An 18,983-nucleotide genomic window follows, 5' to 3' on the forward strand; every position below is an offset into this window, starting at 1 on the left:
CTGCAGACAACCAATCAGCAATAGTGTATTTGGCAAGTTTATGTCTGACCTCACTGGTTTACAACTTACTTTTTCATTCTCCTTTCATCCATCAGCAAAAGACTAGTAACTGATGGGTTAAGGGAAGGTATTTTGTCAACCAAAGAATGAATTGGCAATGAGCTAATTCCAAAAAAATTTAAGACATTCTTTCTTCTGTTGGGCTGGAAAGGATGTCTTAATATTTTGTATTTTGTCCATAAAATAATCAAATGTCAAATGAAACCAATACTTTGAGTATACTTTAGCCATAGAACCAGTTTTTTTATTTTACTTACAGAATTCACTTTTAATTTTATGGCAAAAATTATACTGTAAGCAAGGGTGTCCAACCCGCGGCCTGTGGGCTGCGTGTGGCCCAGGATGGCTATGAATGCAGCCCAACACAAAATCATACATTTACCTAAAACCTTTTTTTTTTGCTCATCAGTCTTCGTTAGAGTTTGTGTATTTAAAGTGTGGCCCAAGACAACTCTTCTTCTTCCAGTGTGGCCAGAGACGCCAAAAGGTGGGACACCCCTGCGAGGACATTTATGCTTGCCGTCAAACTAAGTATCATCACTTTTTTCCCCTTCAACTCCTCCAAAACACCTCTCTTAGAACTCCAAGTTACTCTTTGGTATGATTTAATATCACTGTGGTTTTGGCTCGCCTTTTACGCAAAGTTTCTTCTTTTGGTAAAAGTGTTTTCCAAGGTGTTTCCTTTGTTTTCTGCTTGCATCTGACTTCTGTAGGCTTCCAATTTTACATTCTTACTGATTTTCTGCTTGGGCCCCTCTTCTGCTTCCTCTGCATGTGGTATCTCTGTGGACTGGGTAGACTAGAAGATACCTTCAACTTTACATTTCTTTAATTCCTAGTTCTAGATGATCTTGAAGACTTCCCCACTGTATTGTTTAAGATTTTATCTGAGGAACTGAAAACATTTTTTTCTTCTTCTTTGTTGGCTATATTTGTCCTATCAGACAAAGAATTAGAAACTTCTGGGTTTACTGCTATTTTATATTGGTTTGTGTGAATTTCCTCTTCTGCGTTGACCAAAGATATTAACAGATAAAAATTAATTGTATTTTCCTGGGTCTTAAACTTATCTTCGCTTTGGTTGTAGATTTAACATTTTTTCTTGCAAACTCTTCATTAGTTTGTTACCTTTCTCCATGTGCGGAACTCCTGTTGAACCAGCCAAGCTGTAAGATTCCTGTAGATTTGTACCAGTTTTACTTTTTCCCCTGATGTAAGAGTTTTTGTCTTTTGTTTCACAGTTCTTGCTTTCAAGGTTTTTGTTGTTGTTGTTGGAAGCTCTACACTGTATTCTTTTCATATTTCTTTATATGAATCTTTTCTGTTGATGTAAGCAACTGAGACTCTAGTTCTTTGTCAGTTCTATATCTGTGTCTGGGATGTAGGTGCACTCCCTGAGTCAGCTTTTCTTGAAAATTAAGCTCATATTTCTTTTACCTTCATCTCTGTTTGCACATTATCTGTTTGACTAGGCAAATGTTTAGATACTTAAATGTTCTTTGGCTACATGTCTTCAGTTTCAGAGGCATTTGCTTTGGATTCATATTCACAAGGATTACAAGAGACATGTTCTTGACTGAGATTTCCTGGCCCATACTTAATCTCGCTCATTGAATCAAACATGTCTTCAAATCCACTACAGTCAACTTCCAAATACTGTCTCTCTCTCTTTTTTTTTTTTGTATTCTGCCATAAGTGGGTTCCAAGAAGTCTTCGATCGCATTTTTCTTTTTTCTTGATGGTTTCAATAAAGTATTGACAACTGTTGGCTTCAGGTTTTCTTTTGGTATTAAAAAAAAAGTTTTGTATGGCCTTCTACATTTTTGTGATTGAAAAATGGGTACACTGTGTGTGTTCTAGTATTTTTCTGTAACTTTTTCTCAAATAGTATTTTTCATATTCTTAACAGATATTTTGGATTTTTCTTATAATTTCTGATACATCTGAATCCTTACTAAGGGTTTCCCATAAGTAAGTTTTCAGAATTTGGAATTGCCGTAAGTAATTGTAATGTCTCTCAGATCTTCTCCTGGATTTACCTTAGGCATTTTCTTACGTTTCATCGTACCTGTAGGGCTTTCTGTTGAGTCACCTCTCTCCTTTGGGTTTGTCATGAGGTTCTTGGTACCTGTAAAGTCTTCTATTTGACTTCCATTTTCTTTAAGTGTTTTGTCTGTGGGTGCCTGTTGGGCCTTCTGTGGGTTCAGTCTTTTCCACATGAGCTCTCAGAAGTTTCGTGATTAACTGTCAATTTGGCTGATGCACAATTCTCCCCGGGAGCTGTTGCAGGTTTCTTGTCCATTGTGTTATCTTCTGGGTCCACAGTTTGCTGCTGGGTCTTGCACTGGCTCTGCCTTTTCCTTGTGTCCTAAATAATCTCTTGATACCTGTGAGGTTTCCATCTTTTCTACATTTCCACTCGGGAGATAAGGAGTTCTGGTTGCTTTTGTTCTCTAGCTGGATTGCTTGCGTTGGTGTTTCTATAAGCTCTCTGCAGCTTGTCTGATCTCCCTCCACAGAGTCTGCATTTTCTTCAGTTATCCCCAGCAGTCCCCTGAGTATTCTAAGATTTTCTGCGTGTTCTGGATTCTGCTTTCAAGTGCTCCTAAGCTTTCCATCGACACCATCGTCGTATGTTTGTTCCCCTGGTTCTTTCGGTGTTTACAGGAGCCCTCTGATAGCTGCCAGGTCTTCCGTGGCTTCTGGTTTTATTTTAGGTATCCTCAGCTCGCCTTTGAGGGTTCTTAAGAGTTTTTGTTGGCTCTGCTTTGTGCTTTGCATGCTTCTAAGCTTCCTGTGGAAATAATCACATTTGTTTCTGTTTCTTTCAGTATTTGTGGGGAACTCTCTGGTACCTGCCAAGTCTTCCACAGGTTCTGCTTTTCCTCCAGGTGTTTTCAGAAATCTCTCAAGGAGTATGAGAGTCTCTGCTGTGGAGTGCCCCTAAGCTTTTTGTGGACACCTAATTTTATTTTAATAAATATCTGTAATCTATTTGTTACTAAAAATGTCGTTATAATACTGCATTTGAGTTCTGTCAGTTCTTTATTATTATTTCATCATTTCTAGCATGTTATGTTAAATATATCTAGCATACTCTGATTTAAAATTTGGTACCAATTTTACATGTTAGCCTTTCTTCCAAATAAAAAAATCTAACCATGTGCAGAGCTGTAGGTACATTCCTGGTAGCAGCTGTGGGGGTGACATTTCATTTGTTATCATGATGACTATAAAATAATGACTGCACATCATTGAATCCCTACATAATCAGGTGTTGTGCTAGGCATTTTACATACATTATCTCATTTAAAATTCACAACAGCAGGAGCTAAGGATTATTAATCCCATTTTACAGATGAGAGAAGTGTGGCCCAGAGAGGTGGAGTAGTGTGCCCAGTTACGTGGCCGATAAGTGCAAGACCCGGGAGGCAGACCCAGCCTGCCTGACTCCAGAGCAGGTACTCTTAACCGCTGGACCTCTCAGCGTGCTGTTCCACCTCACAGGACGGCTTATCATCGGGGCTGTGGCTGCAGCTACGTAGCATCCTATTGGCATCACTTCCAACTTTTTCACAGGTGAAATAAGGTAGCTATTATTTGTTGTTTGTTGTTCTAAGGAAATATTATTAAAATACTACAGAATCTGGGCCAGGAATCTTTAATAACTCAAAAAAATTATTTGTGGGAATGCAGAAATGTTTCACTGATAAATCTGAAATGGTCAACAAAGACAACTCAGGTGTTGGTTTGGTTTGGTTTTTTCCCATTCAGCCAATTCCTTAAGCAACAAATGTGCTTCCTTCCTGATCTGACTTTACTAATTAAAAGAATTAAAAAACACAGTTCTTCAAAATAGCTGGTAAATCTTGTCCAATTTTTTTAAAAAAAGAAACAGAATAGTTTTTGTACGCTCAGCATAAAAGTGAGATCATAGAGTCTAACTTTATACTGAACACTCAGTGCCAGCCAATATTGAAGCAAGGGCTAAAACAGCTTCCTACATTAACGTTCTGTGTCCCCGTGGAGGAGCACAACTGTTTGTTAAGACTTCACCCAGTAGGATACACTGGCTTAGAGTTGAGCAGCCTGGGCAAATCTCTGCACTCAAGATTTACTAGTTATATGACTATAAGCACGTTGCTTAACTTCTCTAAGCCTACTTTTCTCATCTCTAAAATGGGGAGAGTACCTACCTCAAATGAAGTAAGAGCGTTGCTTTGCAGTAGCAGAGTGTTAGAACACGGTTTTCGATCATCTAGAACAGCAACCTTTTCAGCACCAGGGACTGGTTCGCTCCCTCTCCTGGAGCTCCCCTCCTGCCGTGTGGCCCCGTTCTGAACTGGCCACGGACCAGTACCGGTCTACGGCCCCAGGGGTTGGGGCACCCCTGATCTGGAAACATCTGAAAAGTTGAATTGCTCTAAATTGTTTGGAAATGGTCTACTTTAGAAATCACTAGTTAAAAACCACGCACAGTGCACAGTGAGCACATGAGCTTGGGTTGCAAGTGGCCAGGCAGTGAGGTCCGGCAGCTCAAGTCAAGTTGTAGGGAAAGAGCAGCTTCAGAGGAAAGCAGGCAGAATGAACAGCAACTTTGTCAGGGGCCACATAAGAATGTGAAAATCTCACACATTTCCTGGTCCAGAAGCCATTTACCACTGGGGAGGAGGAACTGAAGCTATGCGAGCTGTGTGCAAGGGAAGATAAAGATGGGTCTTCCACAGAACTGCCTCATCACCCCCAGTTTGCTTTGGGTTCTGGAGATGGTGTCTAAAGGAATCCTGACAGGTGACTTTGCCACAGTCCTATCTGCAGGTCACAAAATCCACAGGTAAAGTCTTCAGAACAAATAAAAATCCATATATTTTTATTACCACCTATTACCTTTTTATGCTGTGTACACTGTAAATTCTGACTTTTTTCAAGGTAAGAATTTACAAGGAAAATGAGTTTGAGGTATGTATCTATACATTATTTATTCAGCATGTCATTTTCAGAAAGTTATATATTTTCTATATGCACAAAATGACAGATATTTAAAGGTATTTTTCAGTTGATATTCATGGTAATTGTTTACTGTAGTAAACCATTTTCTAAAATGTTTGCTTTAAAACTTGTTTATTTTTTATCATAACTCATGTTTCCTCCCGCATACCATACCCTCTGTGCTGAAACGTTGGGGGGAATCATCGTGTCCTAGAAATATTATTAATCTGTAACAGGACCAGGTTCCAGGCATAAACAATCTTCCCTATTTGATATGTTTATGAGATACACAAAAGATTTATACATACATGCAAATGCACTAAATTACAGCAAGTTCCCCCAAAATACATAAAATTACCAAGAGTTAACCAAGAATCTTCTATAATAGAGTTTTGTCTTGTTTTTTAAAATTTTATTTATTTTTAGAGAGGGAGAGAAGGGAGAAAGAGATGGAAACATTGATGTGTGAAAGAAACATCAATCTCTCTTGCCTCTCACATGCCCCCAACGGAGGACCTGGCCTGCAACCCAGGTATGTGCCCTGACAGGGAATCACACAGGTGACCCCTTAGGTTTGTGGGATGATCCTCAACCCACTGAGCCACACCAGTCAGATCAATAGATGTTTTTTAAAATGTAAGACAGAAAAAAAACACTTTGGGTATGATTGGGGAAGTGATATTGTGATATAATAAAGAGTAAGTCTGGTCTTTGTCCCAGGCTCCTGGCGCAGAACTTCCAAAACCACTGGAATTTTCAGACCAAGGGGAGTCTTTGTTGTGCTAATGAAGTGACTCCAGCACCTCTAAGTAGCTTCAGGATGGGGACTGATCAATTCTCTAACCACCTGACCTCCAAGGAGAAGGCCTGGGGCTGAAGACTGAATTTAATCACATGGCTAATGGTTTCAATCAAGCATGTCTATGTAATGAAACCCTGATATTATTTTAAAAATAAAAAACTTGGGACATTGAGGCTTGGGAGAATGACATGCCCAGATTGCACAAGGGGAGGCCACAGAAGCTCTGAATCCTCCCTACTCCTAGACCCTGCCCTATGCATTTCTTCCATTTGACTCTTCTTGAGTTGTGTCCTTTATCATAAAACTGTAGTTTCAAGGACAGCATTTCAGTGAGTTCAAGAGTTGTTCCACCGAATCATCAAAACTGAAGAGAGAGGGGTCATGGGAAATCCCAAATCTGTAGCCAAGTTGGACAACAGTGTGGGTATCCTGGGGTCTCCACTTGCAGCTGGGGATAAAATAAAGGCAGTCTAGTTGGGGATCTCCTCCTTGACCTTGTGGGGCCTGACACTGTGTCCAGGTAGTCAATGTCAGAGTTGAACTGAACTGTAGAACACCTAACTGGTATCAGAGAACTGTTGTTAGAGTACAGATATATTTCATAATATATTTTTGTCTTTCAAAGTGTAATAAAATAAATAGAAATTCACCCCTCAGGATATAATGTACATTACGGAGAAGAGTCTAACATCGTGGTGACTGTACGGTGACACATTTACTAGGCTCAGACGGTGATCACTGGTAAGGCGTACAGAAGTTGAATCTTATGCTGTATACCTGACATTAATATAATATTGTATGTCAAGTAAAAATAAATTTTAAAAATTTACCCTTTAACCATTTTTATTTTTAAACTTTTCATTGAAATATAACATAATGTAGAAAACATATATAAACTTATAAGTACAACTTATAAATAAACTGTTCAATCATATTTCACAAATTGAATATTCCCCTGTACCCAGCATCTGGATGAAGAAAAGGATATTCCAACATTCCAGAACAGAAAAGGAATATGCTGAAAAGACAGAAACATTTTCATAAAAGAAACCTAGATATATTAACATGGAGGTGAGAAAGGTAATCACTTTTCCATACATTGGCATATTCCCATTCTGTAATATACCATTCCTAAAAATGACCTCATGGAAGACTTTCTAAGTACTTTTGTTAATGTTAAAAAGCTTTTGCAGTAATAATTTTGGGACATATTTAATAAAGGCTAGTCAAATGGGTTTATCATTTTAGAAGATTTTCACAAACTCAGACTCCAGGGTCTCTAGTACCTGAACATTCTCAAATCAGGCGAACAATGGGGAAAATATTTCTTGCCCATTCTAAGTATATTCCTAAAATTATGGTAAAATGTATAATAAAATTTGCCATTTTAGCTATTTTCAAGTGTACAATTCAGCGGCATTAAGAACATTCACAATGCTGTATCACCATTCTCCACTTCAGAACTTGTTCGCCCCAAACAGGAATTCTGTACTCATTACACAAACAATAATCCCCCACTTTCCCCTCTTCCAGCCCCTGGCAACCACTGTTCTCGTTTCCGTCTCAATGAACTTGCCTATTTTAGGTACCTCCAATAAGTGGGATCATACATTTTGGCCTTTTGTGTCAGTTTATTTCACTCAGGATAATATTTTCAAGGTTCATCCATGTTGCAGCATGTGCAAGAATTTCATTCCTTTTTAAGGCTGATATCCCACTGTATGTATATGCATTTTGTTTACCCGCTCATCTGTTATCCACTCATCTGTTAGTGACCTTTTTGCTACTGTGAATAACACTGCTATGAACAACGGTGCACAACTATATGTACTGTAGATTTTCATAAATCCCTCTTGTATTTTTGTTGTATAAATAAACTTCTAGGGTACTTTATGACTCAGAAGTCAAATAGAAATTAATAATAACATACATTTTAAGGAGTCCAATATTTTATTATCAGCATTAATATTTGTCTATGCTGAAGATTCAGGGATAAAATAATGGGCAAAAAACTGGAATGCAAGCAACACTACATAAGTATATAATAAATATAGAGGAATGTTTTGTGAATTATTGGACTAAAAAATATAAAAGATGAAATTACATCAATTATTTTGTGCTTAGTCTTTCTGAATATACTTTTAGTATTAAATATATAGGAAGTGCTTACACTTAAAGATTCTGCCTTTCTCTTTAGCTAAGAACGCATGCTTACCCTTGGCTAATCAGAATTAGTTTCAAAAGGTAAAGCCTCTTAAAGGTAAGCACGGCATTTAGTACTTTAGACATATATTCTTGCTGGCCTGGCTGCTTGACGATCGCTCTCGTTCTTTAGTTATTTCCATCTCAATTTTGGCTTTGATTTTCTCCCAATCTATTTGGAGCTGCAGTAGAAGAAAAGAAGAAAAATGCTTATATACTAGAGACATCTTTGTTTAATCCAAACAAACTAAGAATAAACAAAAATAGAATGTATGACTCCCAAAGCATTAAAGGGCATGAAAAAAAAGTTAAGAAAAAATAATGCTTAAAAAAATAGCTTTAAGATCAAACAATTACCACAATAAACAGCAAAAATTCTCATTGTGATTCAAAAGACCAAAATCTTGCTGTAGCTGCTTATAAAAGGCATATCTAGACAGTGCCAAGGAGCCGCAGCTTCTGCACAGGTGCTCCAGGGACACAGGGGTGAATGTGCACTGCTGTCCCCTGAGCCTGCTGCAAATGGGTCAGCTCTTCACCGGGTATAAACTGAGGCTTCCATTAGAGGCCTCGCTATGAGGAAAGACAGGGCAGCCATTTGCTTCCCCTGAGTGTACTCTGCAAAAATGGCTCCTTTGCAACAACTCTTAAAGTAATATAAAGTCATAGTGGTGGTTAAAACAACAATGTAAAGGTATCGGATGAAGTAGTGGGAAAGCAAGGCTGGGACACATTAGAATCAGTGAAACGTGGTAATTTGTAATCTGTTTCTTTCCCTTTGACACGATGCAGCACCTCTGCTCTGCCCTCATTACATACGGTGTCAGGAATGGACTATCCTGAGTTTTAGGAACAATCTTTAAGAAAAAACATTGTTCTGTTTTAAAAAGTTTGGAGATCACTAATTAAGAAATGTGTGTCCTCTCAGCAAGATACGGGAACAATTGTGTCCTAGGCTAAGGTAACTCTGATTTACGATGAAATAAACCGAAACTCCTGAGACTGAGCCAAAAGTGACCTGGTTTTCACCTCCATGTAGGGGAGCTGGGTGGAATAAGTAATATCACATCCCACTGAAGTACTATTTGCTGCTTGAACAGATTTATCTGAAGTCACCGAGAGGTTAATTTAAGGACCTCATGCCTCCTTTATTTTGTGCCCGAAGTTCATGAAATTAAATGCTTGGTTATTTTTTTAATTCCAATATCCTTTATCCAAATTTCTGTGAATTAATTTGTGGATATTTTTGGCCTTCTTTTCTTAAAGATAATTAATTCCATATACTTTTTCTATAATATATCAAATAGATGAATTAAAAGAATCCTTCCTACTAACAGAAGATGAATGTCTGTGCTAAGATGCAAGGGGCAGCTCACTGAAAGGCAAAGCAAACGTTAGATTATTTGAAAGACTCATTTTTCAATCAGGCTGGAACTTGATATTTTTTAAATGGCAAAACACTTGTTTCTATGTCTAACTAAACATTTGCAAAGAGCAAGGCAAACGTGATGAATGCTTTGGCCTTCTTCCAGCCTTAAGTTGCCTTACATATGTTTCTCAAATCAATCACAATCAAACCATATATTGATGGTACTCTGAACAACTGTTGCTCCGTTACAACGGAAGCCCATCAAGTAAATTAATGACATCCACATTAGTAACTTGTTATAATACAAATGATGGCGTCAGCTGATAGGTGGCCTACTGAAAATAAACGTTTCACTTTCACTTTGGCATTTATGCAGTTTTAGAAGAGTCTTCTGATAATTTAGTCCTTGGAATAGACTATTTTTAAGTGACTTTCATATGAGGACATACTCATGACAGCTGTGAAGTGACTTCTATACTAAAACACATCCTTTCCTCATCTAGGGAGTATCAGTACTATTTGACACTTCTTATTCTAGTTCCTAGTTAATTCTTATTCACATAGAAGTAATTTCAAAATCACACCAGATGGCTCTTCTTCCTGTACCTCATCTCTCTCAGACTCAGCTAAAAATCAGAAGCTCATGAAGTGTTTGTTTGTTGGGATTTTTTGCTCTTTTTTTTTCCTTCTCTTACCATAATGTTTTAAACATTTCTAGGTTCTTCTATTTTTCTTCTTCCACAGAGTATATGTTCAGTGGATTGAATATATTCCTCAAGTAGATTTAAAATAATACAAATATTATTTTACAGAAACCATTGAACGCCATTGTAAACCAGGTACAATGACTCTAATGGGATTCTTTGAAGACAGTATAACGTATGTGAATCCCAAATTTCAACATTTTAAACTAGAAATGCCCAAATAACACTTCAGGGCTCATAAATATGAATGTATATCAGCCTATGGCCACATCACCCTGAATGCACCCGATCTCATCTGAATGTATATAAGCTTTTCACTTCTAAGTATGTCTAAATTTTCACATTATGCATTATGAACCCACTAGAATTCAATATATCTAGAATAAATTTTTGAAATTTTTGTATTAAACTCTTAGTCCTGAAATAAGGAATTTATATAATCACAATTTTGTCTACAATAAAAAGGGGGGATTTTTTAAGTCAAAGATGATATTCATCTTAAAATACTGCTTTATGATTTCTAGTTAACTTTCAAATTACACTTATGAGAAAGAAAAGCAGGAAACTGGAGCAGAGTGCCACAGGAGTCAAAGTCATCCATGCAGTTTGAGGATGAAGAGAAAGCATACTATCTAAACAGACATGTTGTTCTGATTATGTGCTACTTTTATAATTGAAGTATTACACTTTGGTAATAGTTGAACAAATATGTAATGAGAAAGATAAATTTGTTAAGTTTTTGCTAACTATAATAGAATTTCCTTGAAGGACTGTATTTCTTATGTCCTCAAAAGCACCAAATGTAAAAATACTGAAAAAAAATATTGATGACAATGATGAGGAAGGAAGAGTAGTTTTAATGTGCTTTAAAATTATACAATAAAGTAAATTTAAGGTGGGTGCTAAGTTTTAACACACTCATATTTTCAAAACCATGACCAAAACATCAGCTGATCTGGTGATTGGGCTGCTTAGCACGGTGGTGCTGGTAGTTGCTGTGACATTCTGTGAGTTAGAGGGTAGCCCTCAGAGGTCCCAGGGAGCCCGAGTTTGTCCTAGAAGTAGAGTAAGGTCTTACAGCCCAAGCTCCCAGAGGATGCATTTCAGTAACAGACAAGTTCTGAATATTACAAAGGTTTGTGGACCTTCTCTAAAATACATCCCCTTCCACCAAGAAACCCACAACTGTGTCCCTCTGGACCCAGATACTGAAGTTGCATTACAGATCTCTAAGAACAGCCCCAAAGGTTTCACTACCTTGAAAACTGTTCTGAAGTCCAAAAATGTAGATCATGACATTCACTATTCTAAATATGGCAAATGGACAGTGTTGGCTTTAGTAGGAACTGTGGCCTTTAGTAGTGGCCTTCTCCCTACCTTCGTTCCTCCTCCTAAGGCTCCTCTAATATACTCTGCCTCCTAGGATAGATCAGAGCATCATTTTATTCTATTCCCACAGAGGAACACTCCCACATAGTCTATAAGCTCTACCAAACAGAAACCATATCCGATTCAACACCTAGCACAGTACCTGTCCCGGAGTGAGTACACATATACATTTTTTAAATAAATAAATGAATTAAAGGTTAAGGAAATCAACTCGTTCACAGAGTTAGCAGCAAGGCTGGCCCTCTCTTGGGATTACAAGTCTCTTGTCTGCATGGCTAGAGGTAAACTCTATTCCTGCAGCCTGAGCCAGGTGGCCACAATCAGCTCTGCTCTAGGCATTGGGGCAAACGCTCTTGTTCTGGCTCCTCTTGTGGGTTAGTATGCACTAGAATGGCTCTCTTCTAATTGGAGTTATAAAATCTGAGGTTCTAGAATTTCAGAGGCAACGGTTTACCCTTGTTTGGTCCTAGGTGGTGAAGTTTGCTTAGGCTAGGCACTTCTGGAGGGGCAACCTAGCTCCCTAGAATTCTATAGGGTGACAAAGTATCCGTTTTCTAGCCAGTGCCCCCTGAGTTTATATAATTCCCCTGGAGCAGAAGGGGCAGCTGGTGAAACACAAAATTCAGAAGTTAGAAGCCTTTATCCCAGGCATTTATATTGTTTATCTAAAATATTAATTAATACTAAACCTTAACACAAACTGGATATTATGAAAATGGATTTGTTAATCAAAACATGGTTGTAAGATTTTTAAAAAGTTAGTAATGTAATTATGTAGTCAAAGTAAGACTACAACATCATAAGGCAAAAAGTAATTTTTTTAGATCAAGGTATGGATTATTCAAATTCTGTCTCGTTAAGATGAATATTATATATACATAATAAAACACATACATTATCATAAAGTACTATATAATACTTACACCTTCTGCATACTGCAAATATCGTTTATTAGTTTCCTGTTTACCAAATGTCTCCAAAAACTTTTGACGGTAGGCAAGAACTGTATCAACATGTGTTTTGTGTTTTACAGCCAATTCAAGTGCCCTATAATGAGAATAAAACATTATCAGCATTGCTCGTATTGGTCTCCACGGGTAATAGAGTTTTGGGGTGAGAGGCCGGGACAAAGGGTCTCTATGTTGTTCCCTCTACTCATCCCTCCGTATAGATCGCCATTCCCTACCTCATCCGTCCTGCACATTTCTATTTATACTTTAAGGTCAGATCAAGCATGATCTCTTCTCCTCGACAGCTCCCCTTGTAGAAATAAATGACCATTATCTTATCTGTGCTCCATAACACTTTATGCATACTGTTATTACAGCACTACTTACAGTATATTATAATTATTATAAGTCTGCTTCCTTCACTAACTTATATATTTATTGAAGGAAGATCTGGCTTTCATTTCTTTTTGGTGAGTACTACAGAGTATATGTATGGTAAATGTTCATTGAAAAATTCATTGAAATCATTATAAAATGCAAGTAAATGAACTTCCCCCCAATGGAAGTGGTTCGACGATACTGACCATTTTTGTAAGTCTGTAATGAATTTATTCTATTTTTTTAAAGATTTTATTTATTTATTTTTAGACAGAGAGGAAGGGAGGAAGAAAGAGAGGAAGAGAAACATCAATGTGTGGTTGATGTTTCTCCCCTCACACACCCTGCACTAGGGGACCCAGCCCACAACTCAGGTTGCACAACCAAAGGGAATGGAACCAGCAACCCTTTGGTTTGTAGGCCGGCACTCAACCCACTGAGCCACACCCCCAGGGCTGAATTTATTCTGTTTAATATTCAACTAAAAACTGATATCCTTATTTATTAACATAGCAAAAATTTAAAATATTATGGAAATAAAATTTGAGGATGAGTTTGACAAAATGCCTTTGCCATTGATTCTTTAGAAAAAGTTAATAGCCATTTAAGTTTTATAATTATACAATTATGGATTAATATAATACAGATTTAATATCTATAGTAGATATAGAATTAATATCTTTATAACTAAGTTATTTTAAGGTAATATTTAAATAGGAGATAAGAACTAAATGAATTGCCAAAATCAGTAGTACAACACCAAAGGCATAAAATCTGTATGTTGACAATACAGTGAGAAATGAAAGAGCAATTCCCAATTCCAGGCTGATTTGCGTATGCAGGTTTTGGACAGCAGCTCGGCCTGTGATCCTGTGCATAACTCACATTCGTTGGATCAGTCAGCAACAATCCAGTATAGCTCTCCTCACACTACTCTGTCATCTTGCTTTGAAGTACGGGAAACAGCCACCGTAACAGTCACAGTACATTGTTCCTCAAGTTTTCTTGCTTTCTCACGTGACTTAATAACTTCTGAATAGGCCAGTCACTATTCATCAGAGCCAACTATTATAAATCTGTTGTTTTAGACAAGACTGACTAATGACTTGATTTTTTTTGCAATGTGTGACTCTTTAGTAGGAAACTCTGTTTTATTCTTAGCATGCTTTGGGTTGACCTACACTAAATAATTAAGATTTTAGATATGCTGTGTGTATTAACTGACAATTGACAGACAAGTGAGAAATTAAAGACTTAATATGAAAAAATTATGAATATAAGTTACATTAATACAAATGATAATACAAATACAAATGATAAAATTCAGCACAATGATTCGTTATAAAAATATACTGGCATAAACCATATTGCCAAATTCAAGGGTACTGATATTTGCTACTCACTACAAACTCCTCACAAAGTTCCTTATTCCTCTGTGACTTTAAATCTTTTAGGGAAAAACAGGATACACAGAAAAGAATGCAGAGGTATTAAAATATAGAGGAACAAAAGTGGAGGATGAGAAGGGTAAAAAAACAATGCATAGAAAATCAAAAGATGAGAAGTAGAAGTAAGGACTATCTGCCTTAATCGTTGTAACCCTCTCCCGTATCAGCCCCCGTATACCCCTAAGGCTCTGATTCCAGGGGTGCACGTGTGAGCGGAAACTGGTGAAGCACCCCTCTGCACTTTAGAAGTTCAATTTCCCATTCTTTATGACTGTATGTGATGGGAGAAGGAATCTGGGATTGCACACAACCGCAAGTATTTCTAAGTGGGGAGTACATAAGCACCCATTCTGGGTGGGGCTTTTCAAAAATTTCAAAGAGATATTTTGTCAGGGAACATTAATACATTTAATTATGTAGAAAGGACAGAATATGATGTCTAATCTTGCATTTAGACACTAGATATTATCTATCATTATAGTCATTATTATTATAAAATATACATTAATTATATGATTAAAGAGCAATGGCTAAAGATAAACATTAAAATGATATGTGCTATTTTAAATGTTCTCTAAAAATATACATTGGGTAAAAAATGTTTCCATACCACATTTAGGAGGGAATTCACTCCAAATTATATAAGGGTTATAGGAACAGCATGTCTCTAGCAAATGGTTATTTGGCAACCAAACAAAAGTAACATTAGATTATGGAGCTGGAATAAATCCATGTATCTTCTCTGATTTTAAATAGAAGGAAGTTATATAAAAAGATAACTCCAAAATATGACTTTTTTGCATATCTTAAAAGTAGCAAAATCACTTTATGTAACTGGTAGAAGTGGAGAAATTATTTTTATTAATACTTACATAAAGAATCAATATGTATACCTGGAGTTTTTAGTTTCTATCTTTCTTAACTTCAGTTTTTCAGACGAGACCACCCCCAATGTCCAAAGTGAATGTCAAGTAGATAACTCGCTTACCTACAACTCCTCATGGGCTGCATTTTATTAGGTTGCAGGTAATTTCCAAATTCAAGTAGGAATGACAGAAGCACAAACCAGTAAGACTATGCTTCCCAAATGGAATAACACTATTAAAATAAAATCTGTTACCTTCTAAAGGCTTTAAAGAAATATAGAAGTTCAAGGATCTTAAAAGCAATATAGCTCTGGCTGGGGTGGCTCAGAGGATTGAGCACCAGCCTGTGAACCAAAAAGTCACGGGTTCGATTCCCAGTCAGGGCACATGCCTGGATTGTGGGCCAGGTCCCCAGTGGGGAGCGTGTGAGAGGCAATCACAAATTGATGTTTCTTCCCTCTTCCCCTCCCTTCCCCTCTCTAAAAACTAAATAAAACCTTTAAAAAAAGAGCCAAAAAATTTTTAAAAGCAATCTAAACATATTTACCATCCAATCCATTCTTTGGATGATGTTGTTATAAACTGATTCTTATATTAGATCCAAATATATATCCCTCTTACTCCTACCGTTTTATCTTAGCCATACCACTTAGAATCAAAAACTGTCATCACAGAACTTGGTTGATTTTGTTCATTGCTATATTCCCAAAGCTTAAAACCTGGCACATGAGAGACAGACAAGAAATATTTTAAAAATGAATAATAACTACCATTTATTGAAGGCTTACTATGTCTGTGTTAGGCAGCATGCTAAGAAATTTTCACAATTTTAATCTGGACAATAGACATGAAGTTTTAATACCTCCATTTTCAACATAAGGAAACTGAGATTTATAGAGCCTCAGTCACCTGTCCAAGATCACAGAGCCAGAAATGCAGAACCAGAAGTCAAACCCAGGTTCAATTCCAAAGCCCCCATTCTCAACCACTACATTTGTCCTTTTCCTATTCAACAGCCTTTTTGAACAAGTACTTTAAAATGACCAGATACTTCAACAGGAGTATTAAAAAAAAACCCCAACAGATCCCCATGTAATGTCTAAATAAGCCTAATATGGCAAGCACTCAATAAACATGCTGAATAAGTGAATATGCAATGGGAACAAATATTCCAAGTGGTTTCAATTTGGAAATGGCAATACACAAAAATTTCTTAGCAGCTATAATAACTTCTGCAGATCATTTGAAGTCAGTTTTTACTCAATCCTTCATAATTATGCTAAAAGTGATGGGAAACTAGGGGTTTCATTTAAATGAGTGAGAAGTCAAGAGTGACATGATCAGATTTACACTGGGACAAGGTCATTGTGACTAGTGTGAAGAAGGGGTAGGAGAACAGCAGATGCAGAGAGATCAGTGATGATGATATACTGAGAAAAACTGGGACCAGCCTACACAAGGGTGCTGGTGGTAAAGTGGATGAGAGTCAGAGGTATTTGGGAGGAAAAATAGTTGGTAACTGGGGGGTGGGGGAGCATAAGGAAAATGTCAAACGTGACTCCTAGATTTCTCAAGCTTTGCAGAGTGTGAAAAGATAGCTGGTTCTGGAAGCAAATACGGGCAAGTTAGAGGGGTAGATGAGAGGTGAATATTTGGGAGTCTTGAGTGCAGAATTAGTAATCAGAATCCTGGAACCATGCTCCTGGATCTTTATCTTGTAAACACAAAGGCCTGCCAGCACTTGCCCAACCCACTGGTTTATAGTTAAGATAAAAATCAAGAAGTGTAGGAAAGGGAGATGCCAGGTGGACCTGGGAGTGGAAGAGCACCAATGTGTTCATTCTTTCCCTGTTAAATCCTCTTCGCCCTTCTTGTTTTCGCTCTCCCTGAGATCTCACACTTTAAGGTAGGGTAATTTGCTGATAATTGCAGGTAGGGGAGAAGGGAGGTACAGGGAATAAGATATAGAAATAATAGGGAAATTTTGAAGTTATAGGAGAAAATAAGATAGGGAAATAAAGATGAGGGAAGCAGAAAGGACACCAACTCTGTTCACATCCAAATCCTAAGAAATGTGGAGTCAGAAATAACTGATTCCATTTGAGAGGACAGGTAGAGTACCCGTGTGCCCTGGGAAGAGATAGGCTTCACTTAGGTCAAGGAGGTACAAGAAATGTACAGAGGGCATCGTATATAATATATATAACAATATACATTATCTATACATATTATAGGGCTATCAACAGAAGCCATCAGAGGCAAATGCCCTTGTCTCCCTGCTGTGGCACTGGCGCACTGCTATGGATCTACACTCAGTGTTTGTAGAGCACTGCAAAGGGATTAAGAGCATGAATGGTAAGACCTACTATGTATATGTAATATAAAATGTTTCTGTTCTGTAGTAAGTATATAATTATAATTCGAAAGGGGAAAGATGCTGCAAAACTTTGCAAAAATAAATAATCAAAGAGTTAAACAGCAATCCAATAAAAAATAAGTAGTGATATCAACAATACATATCTAATTGCTTGATGATACTAAGGAAATTCAAATCCTCTTTGATAGCAGGAGATTAAGTTCAAATCCTAGATCTGCCACCAAGTTTTGAGCAAGCCTCAACTTCTTCATTTGTAAAATGCTGTGATAACAAAATAAGAAGAAATATGGAAAGTGTTTAATATAATTCCTGGCATATCATAAGTACTCAATAAATAGAGGCTTCATTTTTTTTTTACTCTCTTGTTATTTTAATTTTAATTAAATCCCTTAATTTAATTAAATGGGATAATATCTCATTACTGTTTTGATTTGCATTTCTCTAATGATTAGTGATGCTGAGCATCTTTTCATATGGATATTGGCCATAAGCATGTCTTCCTTGAAAAAGTGTTTATTCAGGTCCCCTGCCCATTTTTTAAATCACATTGTTTGTTTTTCTGTTGAGTTCTATGAGTTCTTTATATATTTTGGATATTAGCTGCTTATTGGAAGTATCATTTACAAATATCTTCTCCCATTTAGTTGGTTGCCTTGTTTTAATTGTTTCTTTTGCTGTGCAGCTTTTTTTAGCTTGATGTAGTCTCATTTGTTTATTTTTGCTTTTGTTTCCCTTGACTTGGGTGGGGATCAAGTTCAAAAAAACACCTCTGAGACCACCATTCTTAAGCTTACGGGCCTATGTTTTCTTCTATGTATTTTACTGTTTCAGGTCTTACATTCAAGTGTTTAATCCATTTTCAGTTAATTTTTGTGTATGGTAATTCAAATTATTATTATAAGTAATTCAAATTACTATTATTAATGACAATAAAATAGAGTTCCTAACTAAGGTATAAGCTTTTAAAGCTAAAGATCTTTTAAAAGTTTTTTAAAAAATTACACAGTGTTCAGAGTGCTATACAAATACTAATTTCTAAACCTTATCAATATAAATATTTTCTCCAAATACTGAATGCTTTAAACATTATTCTTTCCTATTTCTCATGGAATTCTACCTTGGTAATGGTATATACAATTTTCATTCTCACTTAACCTAGAGTTTTAAAAATATTATTCATACTGTCTCTTTCCAAACTACTTACTTTAGAATTTATGAATTAGGAATAAATTGAGGACAAGGACAATGACTTATTCATGTTTGTAGAACAAAAAACATTTTTCATGATCCTTTTTACAGTTAAACAATGATGGCAAATTTGTCTAAATAAAGGACATAAATAGAGTGATTGAGTTGTAGGAACAGTATATAGATCATTAGTATATAAATTAAATAAAGAGACTATAGTATGTCAATGACAAAATTAATTATCTGCCATTCTTGTTACTT

At 36.7% G+C, this 18,983-nt stretch overlaps 1 protein-coding gene across 1 annotated transcript in view; it reads right to left on the reverse strand.

Moving 5' to 3' along the window:
- Nucleotides 1–8,096: 8,096 nt before the first annotated feature.
- Nucleotides 8,097–18,983, reverse strand: part of IFT80 (intraflagellar transport 80) — a 100,346-nt gene continuing 89,459 nt past the window's right edge. The window contains exons 19-20 of the mRNA XM_053918056.1: nt 12,439–12,562; nt 8,097–8,235 (exon numbers count right to left, since the gene is read on the reverse strand). Of these exons, the coding sequence (XP_053774031.1) occupies nt 8,125–8,235; nt 12,439–12,562 (235 nt within the window). The 3' untranslated portion in view covers nt 8,097–8,124. The remainder of the gene's footprint in view (nt 8,236–12,438; nt 12,563–18,983) is intronic.

This window comes from Desmodus rotundus, chromosome 2 (assembly GCF_022682495.2).
Source record: "Desmodus rotundus isolate HL8 chromosome 2, HLdesRot8A.1, whole genome shotgun sequence".
NCBI classification, from domain to species: Eukaryota; Metazoa; Chordata; class Mammalia; order Chiroptera; family Phyllostomidae; genus Desmodus; species Desmodus rotundus.